This window comes from Drosophila pseudoobscura, chromosome X (genome assembly GCF_009870125.1).
Source record: "Drosophila pseudoobscura strain MV-25-SWS-2005 chromosome X, UCI_Dpse_MV25, whole genome shotgun sequence".
Taxonomy (NCBI): Eukaryota; Metazoa; Arthropoda; class Insecta; order Diptera; family Drosophilidae; genus Drosophila; species Drosophila pseudoobscura.
The window spans coordinates 19,421,414-19,436,949 of NC_046683.1; the positions used below are offsets into that span (position 1 = coordinate 19,421,414).

Consider the following 15,536-nt stretch of genomic DNA (forward strand, 5'->3'; position numbering starts at 1 on the left):
ACATTAATAGGCTATTTCCAACCCATTGAGTTTTTAAAAAAGAGAGCGTAATCTGGCGGGAAACCGCAGCACTGCCAGCACTGGTGGGCGACTACAAATAGCGTGGACTGGCTCGCAACGGGTTTCATTCCAAGTTCAGTGCAAGTCGTGAGCGGTTCTTTTCCAATACGGAGCTTCCATTGTGTTGCGCGCATGCGTCTCTCTCTCTCAGCCAATTTGAAAACGTGAAAAATCCTTCTGCCATACCACCAACATCACTACACATAAACACACACACGCACACAAACGCGCAGACACTTCCATACGCAGCATCGACAATTCTGTCACTGCGAAGAAAAAGCAAATTAATAAATAATCGCTGCCTGTGATTTGTTTACGTTTTTTTTTCTTGATTTTTTGTATCGTGCGAGTGTGAATTCACGAATCCGTGCAGACAACTGACTGGAAGTGAATATTAAGAAGAAGGGTGTGGACAGACAGACAAAAACGCAGGAACGCACGAAAAGACGCACACACACACTGGCAAGCGGACCGGCAAAAAGCAGCCAAAAAAGAGAAACGACAAAGAGAGTGCAAAAAATAGAAAAGGTCGCGCGACGCCGGTTCTTTCTCCTGAGGATAATCGAATCAAGCGAATCGGTAACAAGTCGGTAATTAAGACGGAATCAAAGTCATCAGATCATCAGCCAGGAGGAGACCAGCCAGGAGCCACAAAGAAAGTAAGTGGAATTCCTTTCCAGCAGCGGGCCATGCCCAAAGATGGCCAAAACTACTCTCTCGCTCTCTCAGTCGTGTCTCCCCACCTCACCCCCCCAACACACCGCTCCACCCTGTCGACATCTTGTGTAAATTAGACAGAGGCTTCGCCGCCGAGACTGCTCCATTTCCAGGTGTAAGCAGTAAGCAGTAAGCAGTGTGTCTTGGACTGCTTTGCCCTGATCTGATCTGCTCTGCTCTGCGCCTCTTGCAAGTCATAAAATCTATGGCAGTTGTCGGTTGGCTTCTCTGCGCCTCTTTTTGCGCCTGCTTCGCTTTACGGTTTACAAACTCCCTCCCTCTGCTCTCCCCTTGTACGCTTTAGTGGCTCCCCCAGAGGCAAGCTCCACCTTGCTTCGCTTCGAATGCGGATGGTGCTAGTGCTGCCGCTGCCGCTGCTGCTGCTGCTGCTGTGGCATTGTCTTGTGGCGGCTTTGCCACTGCCTCCTCACTGTTGCTGATTTTTCCAACCGGCTTTTGGCTGGCTAATTGCCTTGACATTGGCATTCAATGCCTTTTGGCTCCCTCTCCCTCTCTATCTCTATCTCTTTCTGTCTCTTTCTCCCCAAGCTCTCCTTGCGCGCTCTCTGGGCTCTCTTTCGCTCTCTCGACTAGTTTCAATCATTCAAGTTTCAACTATAAACAGACATAAACACGCAGTCACCTTGCCACTAGCCCGCTTCTGGCCCGCGACCCACGGTTGTCTTAATCTATGTCTGCTCCTCCGTCTCTTCTCTTCTCGCTGTCTCTCTCTCCCCCTCTCCCTCTCTCTTTAACTGTTATTTTCTTCTTAAGTTTCTTTCTTTCGAAGGGGCTGTTGTTGTTGCTGTTGCTCTTGTTTATGTTTTCTCCTGTTTTCCTTTCTTTGTTCTACGCACACGAAATTCGGCCCTGTGTGTGTGTGTATGTATCCGCTATTCCTGTCAATCGGTCCCTGGATGCGCGCAGGGCGTGTGCTTTATTAGACAGAACAGAGCGAGTCGTCCCCCGACTGCGACTGCGACTGCGACAGCGACGCCAACGCCGTCGCCGTCGCCGTCGCCGACGCCCCGGCATTTTACCGCTGCCTCTGCACAGTGGGCCAAATCGAAAGAATTGCAATCCGAAAATGTCATTCAAGTCGAGAGACACCGCACAGGGGGAAACGAGACTCTGAGACGCATAAATGCTGAGTAGAAAGAACAAATTTGGTTTGATGGTGCCGCCTGCTCCCCCCAAAAAAGCAGTGTTTTATTTTTGCTGATAAGAATCCGCTTTTGACTATGGGTATTGGGTATTGTTTACCCAAACAACAATCACTCTAGAGGTAGCAAATTAGGGGAAATATGAGTAGATGATGCAGCATTATACGAAATTTGCCAATGGGAAAATTCAATTAAATCTGTCTGAAAATACACACGCACACACAGGAGTACACACATACATACATATGTACATATGTATGTATGTCTGTCATCTCTCCTCCGCCTTCGAGCCGGTGTGTGGCAGGCCTGGCCTGGCCTGGTGTTTTCCTTTTGTTTTGTGTGCGTTTGGAGTTTCTGCTTCATTGCCCATTCTTCTGTCCTGCCCTGCCCTGCCCTACCACACCCCATCGAATGGGTAAATCAATAATTTTCAATGAGGATTTTGCATTTTACGCCGGACACAGGCGGCGGCATCAATTAGTATGCCAGGAGCGGAATGCATATAAAAAGAGGGAGAGATACGAATACATACTATATATATACACACGCACACACACACACATATATATATATATATGTATATGCAATATGCAGCCATATATAGAAACTGAGTCACGTCTCTTTATCTACCTCTTTCCGTGTTTGTCTCTGTCTCTGTCTCGGTTCTTTTTATTTTGGGTCTCGGTGATTCGTCTTATGTGGCAGGGGGTGGGGTGGGGTGGTGCTGGGGTCTGGGGTCTGGGGCAATCGAATGCTTCCGTTGAGCATCGCCGGAAATCAGGTACACTGTCAAATGAACCCCCCCCCCCCCCCCCCCCCCCCCCCCCCGCCTCCGTAGCCGTCCCTGTCCGTCCACCTCCACCTCCGCCTCCACGCACGCTCCACCATCCACCATCTCCATCTCGTCACCACCTTCGCTCGCTTCCATGCAACCCGCCCTCCATCCCAAACTATGCGCAAATTTCGCTGCTGCCTGCTGCCTGCTGCTGAAGCCATTGTTTGCTGTGACGGCGTCTGCTCAAGACAAGTACACTGAGAGAAAAGTAAGACGGTTCTGAAATGGGGAAACAAGCAAAGTGGAAACCGTGATCTGTGCATTCAATATTTTAAGGATTATAAATTGGATTTCATTTAATTTTTAAGTGTGGCGAAAGACACCCTCAAATGTCTCCGAGGGAGATTCGAGTCTTTCGATTTCCATGTACGTTTGTGTACATATATGTATGTATTTCGCTCGAATCGAGACAGCACTTTCTTTGGTTGTCATTTTTCGGAAAGTGCAGTGCTGTCGGATACGGCATCATATGGTGGCACTACACCCCCGTCTTCATCCTTCGCCCTTCCCCTACGTCTGCCCACATATGTGCGCGTATATATCCATGTATCTGTCATCAGTTGCATCTGCCGCTGCTGGCTCCTGTCCTTGCACCGCGTTCCCCCTCCCCATGTGGGGAGTGGGGGGAGTGATATATGGAATGTACGTACAATATATGGAATGCCGTTTATCAAGGCAAACTATTTATATCCCGCCTATGAAAATGTATTCCTTTCAGATTTCGTATTTATATTTATCCAACAAAGCAGTGCACATTTCTATGGTGCACACACATTTCTTTGTTCGATTGCAAGTGTTGTCCTATCGCTCTTTTCTCCTCGAGTTTCTCCCCCTCCCCCCCCACCATCTGTGGCTGAGTCACGGGCGCCCAGACGTTGCTCCTTTTTCTTGTTGACTGAGTTTCGCTTTCAACGTCCTGTCCTGCCCTGCCCTGTCCTGCCCTGCCCAGCCCTGGCCTCACTTGCTGCTTCATGATTCATGCCTGCTGCTTCTGCTGCTGCTGTTGCTGTTGCTGCGTTTCCTGGCAACCGAAACACTTATGGCTCTTCGACTCCACGACTTCTTTGCCGCTTCTCCACTTCTCCACTTGACATTATCAATGCAAATGAGCTGCGGATACGGGACGGGGGTACAGATTGTAGGGGGCGCCTCCTTTGTCGATTTCGAAATGCAAACAATTGATATGCTCTCATCTGGGGATTGGGGCATCTGGGACTGCAACTGGAGCTGTGATTGGGCCTCGCTGATGGGTTCAATGCTCTTTCAGAGCATATCATCGTCAATGTTTCCGTTCGACCACCGATAAAAATGCCGCCGCCAACCCATAAAGTATATGGAAATAAACTGAAACTGAAATTATCACAAACAAAATGTTGAAGAAGCAGCAGGAAAACTCTTTTTTCCGAAGATATCGCGGGGCGCGCTTTAAGTGGCCTTTGTCGTTGGAGGAGGAGGCGGAGATCAGTGGAAGGAGGTGCAGGCGGCGCATGCCACACTCGCACACACACACACACATACACAAGTGGTGGTTTCGGTTGATAAACTTGTTGCAGGCACAGGCACAGGCCCAGGCAGAGCAGCCAAACCGCAACCAGATGCCAAAGATGCTTTTGGGTGAAGTGAGACTCCTCGAGACAGGAGTGCACCTCCACCTCCAACTCCAACTGCAACTCCACCTCCACCTCCACTGGTATTCAACTGGTCCAGCTGGTTGTCAAGTGAGACATAAACGCCATAAAATACAGGCCTGGGCCGGTCATCGTCTTGGGCGCCGCCGCTACCGTCAACTTTTCGCCGTACCCTCCCAGCCTACACACTACATTCCGCCGGAGAGTAACCCCCAACATTCAGTGAGAAAATTAGAGAAATGGGGATCGAAATCGAAACCTCGAGCACACGACTGGAATGGGGAGAACTCTTCTCTCCTTCTTCTGTTCTTCAGTGCCTTCTGCACTCTCAGAAAAATGGGCATGACACTCGTGAACAGAAAACAGCCCCATATTTAAATTAAATACTCGGTTTTATCCATTTATCCATATTTACTCGAAATAAAATTCATTAAGTTTGTTGGAAATATACAAAATATAAAAATATTTCAATATTTTATTTTCCACTCTCGAATCATTCTTCTGGCAAATGCACATTTTTAGATTTAAGTGAAAAATTTCTGTGTTTTTGTCTGTAGAAAATGAGCTCCAATTTTCCCAATACTGAATCGATTCGATGGCTCTGCTGCTCTTCCTTCCTCATTTTCTCTCCATTCCTCGATGGAACGAATTTCTTGAGAATGGTTATTTTGTGCAATTCCCCTAGAATATGGCAAGGGGTACAGGGGCAGAGGAACCAGAGCTCAGGCCATGTTTGATCTCTGAGATGTCTGACTGTCTGTCGTTCTCTGAATGAAATTGAATGTCGAATGATTTACGGGGAGCCTCTCGTACTGTTATTCTGAACTCATTTCGAATTCGAACTCGAATTTGGCTCATATCGAATCCATTCAATCTGGAAGGAGTGGCTGGGAAGCCTTCTCCTAGGTCTTTCGTTTTTCCAGAGCGCGCCCGCCTGTGGGCATTTTTCAGAAATCTATGCGGCGGCGCTGCTATGCAATTTGCTTTGACTTCGATGCGGAGTCCACTCCACTCACAATATTTATGCGCATTGTTATTATGTATTGAAAATGCGAACAAATTATTAATGTGCATGCCATTCGAGGCGGGGTGGGGTGGGGGGCAGAGGGGATGTACACGAGTCTCCTCGACCGTGTGGCTGGTTACCATTTTCCCCCCATTTGACTTTCCCGCGCTATCTGCCGCTGCCACTGCCGCTGCCGCTGCAGCTTGCTGTCGGCGTCCATATAATTGGCGCATAAATCATTTTACCAGCTTTGGCCAAGAGCAGAGCACACTGCTCCGAGCAGCGGTAATTTCAGTGTTGCCACAACAACAGCGAGCGATCGAAGACCGTTAACTGTTTTTTCAGTGCTTGGGATACATTTGTGTCTACCCGTACGCAGATGGTTATTGTATGGATCGGATCATCGCTATAGATAGAGTGCTGCTGGTGCGTTCAATAAACCAAACTTCAACTTAATTGTAGACTATCCCAGCCCACCCATTCGCCCGCGCGACCGCGCGCCCGCCCGCCTCCCCATAATCCCCGATTGGAAAGAAAAACCCGAAACCGTTTTGTCTCTGTGTCTGTCTCCGTCTCCGTCTCTTCATCTTCATCTTTTTTTCGTTTCGTTTTTTTCGTGGCTTTCATTGATTTCTCTATTTGAAATCATTTCATTTCATTATTGATTTTGATTTTTTGATTGCTTTGGCCGTTGCTCAACTGTAAATTGCACGGGGAAGGGGGGGTTCGGTTAGGTTCGGCGATCGATCGCGCCTACATCGTAAAATTTTGGGGATTCCGTTTGTCCATGCTCCCAAGCTACCAGCATGGTACCCATCTTCAGCTCCAGCTTCGAGCTCCATCATCATTTCTCGCTTCAAAACTGATTTACATGATAAATAAAAAATGCTTTCGAACAACAGCCAACAGCCAGCCAGCGCTGTTCTAACGGTTATATTTTGGCAAACTAGCAATCCACCAAACCAAAGCAGCAAGCAGTAGTCGCCCTACAGATCTAGAGATGGCAAAACGAAAAGCACTTGGGGTTCGGGCGGCGCTGAGCGACTGTGCGGCTGCTGCGAGCGGGCGCACATCGTGGCCTGCGCCCATCTCTAGTTTTCCCATCATCTTATCTCCCTGTCTCCGACTCGTGTGTGCGTGTGCGTGTGTGTGTGTCTTTTGTCTCGCTCGAACTTTTACTTTTAAAGTCGCCTTCGGGTCTTTGTCTGCCTTTCTTCTATTCGTCGCGTTTCGTCTCGTTTCGTTTCGCCATGGTCAGGCCAGCGGGCCCCTGGAAGCCTGCAAATTGGTCGCGTAATAATTGATTACTGCACTTGTTTTGGCGCTTTCTAAAATGCAAAAGAAAAGCTCTGCGCTGGCGATGCCAGCGATGGGGTAATTATAAAACAATTCGAAAGGTGACTCCCGCCCCACTGGATGACAAACGATCGCCAGTTAGAGCCACAGCAAAGCAGTTCATTTTAATGTTAATCGAGCTGTGCGGTTTCTGTGGCTATTTACTGCTGTTGCTGCTGCTCTTTTAAGGCTTCATTGTGGTATACATAACGATTTGCCGCAGTTACATCTGTCTGTAATTATCTGAACTGGCAATTGTCATAGAAACAGATCAGTTGTAGCCAAGCAGTACCGCCATGGCCTCTTCTCAGACTCCATTGTGTTTTGTGGCGCATTCCAAGAGCGCTTTTATACTGGACACAGCGCCCTTGTTTGGAGGATCTGCTTCATTTCTGCTGCCATTCAAAGAGACATGCCAGATCCTGTAAAGCAAAATGGACTGCTCGTGCCCCGTACTCTTTGACAGAACCCTCCCTCCCTTTGTTTTGTTTTTAATACTACGCCCCTTCGCCCCCCACAGCACGATGTAAATTCGTATGTAAAACCGCAAAGAAAGTTGTTTTCTTTTGTTTTCATTTTTGCGACCGCAAAATGTTTTATAAATAACGAGCGTGAGGCAAGGCCTCGACGCTCCAAGGGAGGTGGAATGGAGAGGTGGTGCTAGGACGGGGGAAAAATGCTCTTTGCATTTCACATTTCACAATTGCACATCTCAAGTATCTCGAGCTCTCTGTGGCATCTCTCCATCATCATCAGTCTGTTGCGCCGCATTCTTGACATCCATAAAAAAATCTCCAACACGATGCACACAATGCAACGCTTGAGAGCGCGTGCGCGCGTGCGTCCGTTCGCTGGCAGCGGCAGAACGCGCAGCAGGAGAAAACGAGAAAGAAACGACGGCAAAGGCCATGCCGGCCGAACTTTGGATACCCTTGCGGATACCAAACCGGGTTCCAATATTCAAAATTCATGAATACGAATTTTCCTGAATCTTTTCTTCCTGCACTCGATGCACCCGTTATATCGGGTTTGGCTACTGCCTTTTTCGATAAGATGTTCAAACGGTTCTCTCCCCTCAAGGGTATCAAAATGTTGCAGTAGCAAGCAGCGAGCAGAAATACAGCAGGTGCTGTGGACTGTGTGGACTCTGGACTGTGGACTCTGTAGAAATGTTTCTATTCTGCTGTCAGAGGGGCTCGCTCGCTGAAGCTTCATGTCTGGACCAGAGGCAGAGGTAGAGCGAGAGAGAGAGAGAGATCGGCAGGAGGCCTAGAGAGGAGGCATACTAATGTCTTGTTAGACCATTGTGCACTAGTGTGTGTGTATTTTTAGAACGCTGTGGCGTGTGTGTGTGTGTGTGCTGCTCCATTTGCTGCATTACAGTAAAATATACCGTATGTTGCAACATATTTGTGCCTGAATCCTCCACATTGGTTGCTAATGAAAAATCAGAGAAAGAATATCTTTGTACAAACGCTGCAACATCAGCGTCGCATAAAGAGAAGTGGCCAACAAAAAGGAAGCCAAACTTTCAGTCTTCCATTCTTCCAATAAAATGTTCAGGGAAGAATGGAGCTTAAAAAGCTCTCCTTTAATCCACCAGTTTGGCGGCACCCACTCTACGAGTGTTCTATTAAATACACATGTATACGTACATATGTTGCCGACAAGTGTTTCTACACATGTACATATGGTGCTCAAGAGGTGCAAATAGTGTACACTCGTACTACTTTCAGCTGTGGGAGCTGCAGAATACATAAATCGAATCGAAAGCTCAAGAAGTTGTGCTGCAGCAGCTGCAGCTGGAGGCTTACAGCTTGGAGATCTGTGATCGCATTGTTCCGAGTGCGACTGCGTTTATCAGTGGGTACCGTTATCATTAACAAGCCACTAGAAGCCAGCCGCCGCGTCAGTGGCAGTGGCGCACGCATGAGAGCGAAACACACGCAAAATAAAATCAGGTTGTGTGCCGGCCGCCAGTGGAGTGGTGTGGAGTGGAGAGTGGAGAAAGAGGGGAGGAGGGTATGTGGAGGCAACGGCGCATTTGGTGAAAGGTGCGCTGGATGCGATAAAGCGCTTCCATCATATTTTACATTTTCGTAATTTGCTAAAAGCACACACCACACACACACACACACACCATACACACCCAAGCACAATCTCAATCTCACGCACATGTACTCGTAGTCGAAGTCTCGCAGCTGTAGTGGTGTGTGCGTGTGCAATTTCATTTAATTAGATTGCGTTTTAATAATGCCACCACAAAAAAGGCGGAGAAAGAGAGGGAAAGATAGCGATAAACATACATACCACATACAAACATATATGATCATACATATGTATGTGTGTGTGTGTGTGACTCTGATATTGATAGTGTAATTTAATTGATTTGCGAGCAGAGCAGCGCAGCGCAGCGCAGCAGAGGAAGAATATGAAGACGCAGCAGCAGCGGCAGCGGCAGAGTAACAGCTTCTTGACCAAGCAGTGGACAGTAGATGGGGAACGGACTGCTTGCATTTGTTCCGCTTGAGCTAAGAGACCTGCCTGCCAGACCATTTGCAGTAATTGGCGCTGATGCTTTTGCTGCCTCTGCTGCTGGTGCAACGGTGCCTGGGCTAACTGTTTGTTTTGCCTTTCCTTCTTTCGTTCATTCTCTCTCGCTGTCTCTCTATTTGAGTGTCTCTCCTAATTGCTTGAGGACGTCTGGAGTCTCGGGTCTAACTGATTCTGTTGACAGCTGACAGACCCCCTCCCTGGGGGGTTGCATGCATAATTAATTGTGATTTGTGTGGAAATCGTTTCTTAAGTGTCCAACAATTAATTTTCCAGCGAATATGTTTGAAATCGCATTTAACACGAAAACAAATTATGAAACGTTGTCGGAAAGGGGTGGCAAGGGGTTGGGGGAGGGTACTGACCCATGCACCTGCTCATCGATGGGTTAAAGCTGACGCAGCAGCGAACAGCGGGGGGAACCAGAGACATCGAGCAAAAGACACTCGTAATGCGACAATCATTTTGTTTCGTTTTCATTTTTGTTTTCGCGCACATTTTCGTTTTTGATGTTAATCTGGCATCTGTGATTTGCCGTGTGGGGGCCAACGCCCCGTGGGATGTCCATTCCGTCCCATTTTTCTTGTTTTTCTTTCTTTTTTTTCCAGGAGCCAACGCCTAGAAATGGAAACGGCAGTGGTGGAGTCACTGTCGCTGTCGCCGTTGCCAGTCACGCTTTTTATCTCTCCCTTTTCGAGAAATTAGAATGCAAAATCCAACAGTCCGTCCGCCCACATAAACAAACACACACACAAACACAAAACACACCTCGTTATGCCTTTTCTCTCCGTTTCGTTCCGTTCCCTTCCTTTCCTCTCCTTTTATTTTATTTATTGCCTACGCCTGCCTGGGCCGCCATCTTTTATGGTAGTAGTATTTTCTGCTGTTGTTAGTTTGTTTTGTTCTTAATTTATGTTTAGCGTTACTTTTTGTGGCTTTATCGCTGCTGCGGCTGCTGACTCATCCGCCGTGGCGATTCATAAGCTCTGATTAGCAGGCACGCGTGCTGCTGCCATTGCTGCCGCGTCACGCTAATGAGTTGTTGCTGCTGCACCTCTGCAATCATCTCGTGCCATCTCCTTTAGCCACACACACACACACACACAAACACACACTCCTCTCGATGATTATCTGATGCCTCACTCCTGTGAGACTCGACACTCCCCGATCATCTGGTGCCATCTCCTTTCTTCCTACACTCAGGCACTTGACATTTACGATCCAGTGTCATCTCCTATGTACAGGTGTGTTTATGGTTCTCTCTCTCTCTCTCTCTTGCCGATTATTAATGCCGCCGATACACACATGCAGTTATCGATAGACAGCTGATTGAATTTGAATTTAAATTTGAATTTACTGAAGCTCGAAAAGCAGAAGTTGAAGCAACAGAACGAAAAGAAGGAGACGGAGGTGCTGAAGCGGATCAGCGACATGTGTCGCCATGTAATGCAAATGTTATCTGCATTTCCTGTTGGACTGGAGCATGGATCGACATTGAAATGAATGGCAGGCGCAGGCAGGCCGCTTGCATGCAGGCAGATAGGCAGACAGGAAGGCAGGGAGTCGTTGGAGTCGTCGTCGCCTCCTCCCATTTGGCATGCATGGGGCACACATGGAAATGGCAGACAGAGCCCCTGACAGCCAGTCGAGACAACACATAAATCTTGCACGCACACTACTTACGGTGGAGCCAAGCCCGTCTCTCTCTCTCTCTCTCTCTCCCTCCCTCCAACCCACTCCTCCCCTTTGTGGCAAAATGATCATCAATCAAGTGGAAAGGAAGGGGGAGGATAGTTTTACACAATTAAACATATCATAATCAATGTTTTCCCCTTTCTCCCGCTCTCGTTGCAGGAACCAAGAATCAGCTCGTCCGAAGAAGAGAGGACGACGGCCTAAACATGGCTCCCATAAGCACCATGAACGGCCAGGGCCTGGTCCAGGGGCAGGTCTGCGAGCTGGGCCAGAGCAACGGGGACATCATATCACAGAACCAACAGAAGGGCTGGTGGACTATCGGGCTGATCAATGGCCAGCACAAGTACATGACTGCGGAGACCTTTGGCTTCAAGTTGAACGCGAACGGAGCCAGTCTGAAGAAGAAGCAGCTGTGGACCCTCGAACCCTCCAACACCGGTGAAAGTGAGTAACAGCCGATCGACAACAACTGGCCGATCGCATGCGATCCTTATCGATCCTAATCGATAATTGCCTTATCGATTATAGTCTTATCGATGACAATCGGCTCATAGCACGCATCGCTTATCTCCCGGACGAGATAAGTCATCTAACTCGGACCGCTGCAGGAGTGATTGTTCTTTCACCATTTTGTCCGCGTTGCTTGTGCTTTTGCTTTTGGTTGGCAGTAGCAAAGTGGCCACAATTTGCCTCCTGCCACAGCTAGTAGCTGTTGCTCCCCTCATTAGCTTCCAAACTAGAAATCATTTGCTCGCCGTAATGACTAGCATCTTGCCACAGTTAGTGGCGTCTCTTTTTGTGGTCTTTTTATAGCCTGCAGATTGAGCTCATCGGATTGGCTACTACCGGGATATGCTCCCTGCTGACTGCCTGGCACCGGATAAAGGTTGCGGCTAGAATGCCACAAGCACGAGCTCTCCAGCTCTGCAGAGGGTATTTCGAATTCGGCCCCGTGTATAAATATTATTATTGCGAGTGTATAAAACATAAATCATTTTGGGGGCCGCACCACACCGCACACTGGACATTGGACACGGGAGATTGGACTTTGGACATGGAGAAATAATTCCAGTTGCTGCACTAATTTGACGTGCTGCAGAAGAAAACAAAGCGCCTCACGAATTTGGCATCATTTATCAAGTTGCAGGCAGAAGAGAGCTCTGGAAATTGGATTTGGAATTGCATTTGGCTTTGGCTTTGGCATTGGCTTTGGCTTTGGCCTTAGCGACTGCGACTGCGATTGTGGACAGCAATTACAATTAAAGCCGGGATTGCAACTGGTTTTTTTTCGTTTGCTGAAGCTGATGATGCTGCTGCTGCTGCTGCTGAAGTGGTCGTTGCCGCTGGTCGTGGCAATTAATACAGATTTTCTATAATGTTGGAGCCATAAGTCAGCTGGCATTCATTCGAGCTGCCATCCATTAAAATAGCTATCAGCCAAATTGAAAATCGTTCCTTGCCGTGTTTGGGGATTGGGGATCGGGTAAATGGCTCAATAGATAATAACATTCAAAATGAATGTACGCTTGGAAAGCGAGACAAATCGATATGTCATCGATATGGCCCCCCAGAATTGCCCCATCCTCTGCGGATTATGCGACTTTCATGGTGGAAGCCCCAATGCACCTGCACCTGCACCTGCACCTGATTCCAGCTAGAATACGAGTAGATGCTGAAAGATTGTGAAAGTTAAATGAAATAACTAACGATAGACAGACAATATATTCTATATACTCGTACATACATATGTTACTGTTTATTGTTTATTTATTATAATATTCCTTTGTATTGGCATTCCATCGGCAGGTATTATCTACTTACGATCTCATCTGAACAAGTACCTATCGGTCGATCAGTTTGGCAACGTTCTGTGCGAGAGCGAGGAGCGAGACGCGGGCAGCCGTTTCCAGATCAGCATCAGCGAGGACGGCAGCGGCCGTTGGGCGCTGAAGAACGAGTCGCGCGGCTACTTTCTGGGCGGAACGCCCGACAAACTCGTCTGCACGGCCAAGACGCCCGGGGCCAGTGAGTTCTGGACGGTGCATTTGGCTGCACGGCCGCAGGTCAATCTGCGATCGATCGGACGCAAGCGGTTCGCGCACCTGTCCGAGTCGCAGGACGAGATCCATGTGGATGCCAATATACCCTGGGGCGAGGATACGCTCTTTACTCTGGAGTTCCGGGCCGATGAGGGCGGGCGCTATGCCCTCCACACGTGCAACAATAAGTGAGTGGCACTGCCATAGCAATGGAATCCCGTCCTGAGCTCGTAATCAATAATCAATGAAATCTTCCATCTTCTCAATCTCCTCCCGCAGATATCTGAATGCCAATGGAAAGCTGCAGGTGGTGTGCAACGATGACTGCCTGTTCAGTGCCGAATATCACGGCGGACATTTGGCTCTGCGCGACCGCCAGGGCCAGTACTTGTCGCCCATCGGCTCCAAGGCTGTGCTGAAGTCTCGCTCCTCGACGGTGACGCGCGACGAGCTCTTCTCGCTGGAGGACTCGCTGCCCCAGGCCTCGTTCATTGCGGGCCTCAATTTGCGCTACGTGAGCGTTAAGCAGGGCGTCGATGTGACGGCCAACCAGGATGAGGTGGGCGAGAACGAGACATTCCAGCTGGAGTACGATTGGTCGGCGCATCGCTGGGCCCTGCGCACGACACAGGATCGGTACTGGTGCCTCTCCGCCGGCGGCGGCATCCAGGCCACCGGGAATCGACGCTGCGCCGATGCCCTGTTCGAGCTGATTTGGCACGGCGATGGCTCGCTCTCGTTCCGGGCCAATAACGGCAAGTTTTTGGCCACCAAGCGTTCGGGCCATCTGTTCGCCACCTCCGAGTCAATTGAGGAGATAGCCAAGTTCTACTTTTACTTGATCAATCGGTGAGCATTTGCCATTGGATCCCTCTTCACAGATGGATGAATGATTTCCATCAATGGTGATCTGATCTATGCTTGTTTTGCAGGCCCATCCTGGTGCTGAAGTGCGAGCAGGGATTCGTCGGCTATCGCACGCCCGGCAACCTAAAGCTCGAGTGCAATAAGGCCACCTACGAGACCATCCTGGTGGAGCGCGCCCAGAAGGGACTCGTCCACCTGAAGGCGCACAGCGGCAAATACTGGCGCATCGAGGGCGAGAGCATCTCTGTGGATGCCGAGGCGCCAAGCGATGGCTTCTTCTTGGAGTTGCGCGAGCCGACCAGGATCTGTATAAGGTTTGCTGCAGCCCCCTCCCCTCGTCATCCTTCTGGTGATTTCTAATGGCAGTTCTCTCTATTTTCTCTCTAGGTCGCAGCAGGGCAAGTACTTGGGCGCCACCAAGAACGGCGCGTTCAAGTTGCTCGACGACGGCACCGACTCGGCCACCCAGTGGGAGTTCTAAGCGATCGAGAGGTAGAGAGGGCGACAGGGCGTGCTCCATTCGGGGCGCGCATCATCAGTATCACATTTCCAATCCCATGTGCCGAACGAGAGTCCAAACTGAAGCTGACAATTCGCACAAGAAATGGATCCCAATAAAGATTGCTAAAGAAGGAGGAAAACACGAGACCGAGACCGAGAACGAGAGTGAAGGAGAAGGAAGAACACTTATATATACATATATATATAAATTTAAAGATCTACGTATATATATAGAGAGGGATTTTTTTTAAACAATCTATTTAGCTTTTTATACGTTTTATACACAAGCAAGAAAAACAGCAATAACAAATTTTTAGCGTAAACAAAAAAAATACAAAGAAGAAAACAAAACTTTGGTCGCGAGTCCTTCCGTTCTATCAGAAATATCAGCCACTAAGCAAACGAAACTTGAAACTCACAAAAGGTCAAAAGACAATTACATAAAGGCTACGCAAGCACATCATATATACACCTACATATATATATATATATGTATATATACACACATATATATATTTATATTTGATTCGTCAAGCTTAAATTAAAATCGAAATGGGAGAAAATGAGATAAAGGGAACGAAGCCCCGAAGATAAGAGAAAAGAAAATCAAGACAGAAAGCGGGAGAGAAAGGAAGTTAAAAAATAAATCAACACATATTCCTATAAATTTATTTATATATTTATATATACATATTGATATGAGCAGTAGCCCCCCTACACTTACACCTACACCCATACCTTTACCTATACCTATACCTATACCTATGTATACCCTACATACACAACCAAACCACACCCACACAAACACTCTCAAGCAAGCAATTTTATTATGCAAAACAAAATTTGTAGTCACTAAGCAATCCATCAAAAATTAATCTGTAATAAAAGAAGAAACGATTTAAAAAAAATAAAAATAAAAATATACAACTCCAATTTCTCTGGCAAAGGCATCGTCATCATATCCCCCATATATAAATACATATATCCATCTATCCATACATTTAGTGTATTCCCCTATATTGTATTAGTCTTTTGTTATTTATTTGCGCCAATAATTTAGTCATTTTTTTTTTAAATTTTCTTTCTTTATTTGCAATTTTTTGCACACTCTAAAACGTATCTGAAATAGAAAAC

General features: G+C 47.8%; 1 protein-coding gene across 1 annotated transcript; it reads left to right on the plus strand.

Moving 5' to 3' along the window:
- The first annotated feature begins 91 nt into the window (after positions 1–91).
- On the plus strand, positions 92–15,335 carry sn (fascin domain-containing protein singed). The gene is made up of 6 exons (XM_001355306.4): positions 92–719; positions 11,152–11,439; positions 12,802–13,222; positions 13,314–13,883; positions 13,967–14,215; positions 14,289–15,335. Exons 2-6 carry the CDS (start codon positions 11,199–11,201, stop codon positions 14,380–14,382), a joined length of 1,575 nt encoding a protein of 524 aa, XP_001355342.2. The 5' UTR covers positions 92–719; positions 11,152–11,198; the 3' UTR covers positions 14,383–15,335.
- The last annotated feature ends 201 nt before the right edge of the window (positions 15,336–15,536 follow it).

What these genes read in the sequence shown, in the direction of transcription:
- sn (XM_001355306.4), top strand. Translation starts at nt 11,199, where the DNA reads ATGGCTCCCATAAGCACCATGAACGGCCAGGGCCTGGTCCAGGGGCAG. An exon ending in ACCCTCCAACACCGGTGAAA is followed by an intron (nt 11,440 to 12,801) that starts GTGAGTAACAGC and finishes TTCCATCGGCAG; the next exon opens with GTATTATCTACTTACGATCT. An exon ending in CCGACCAGGATCTGTATAAG is followed by an intron (nt 14,216 to 14,288) that starts GTTTGCTGCAGC and finishes TTTTCTCTCTAG; the next exon opens with GTCGCAGCAGGGCAAGTACT.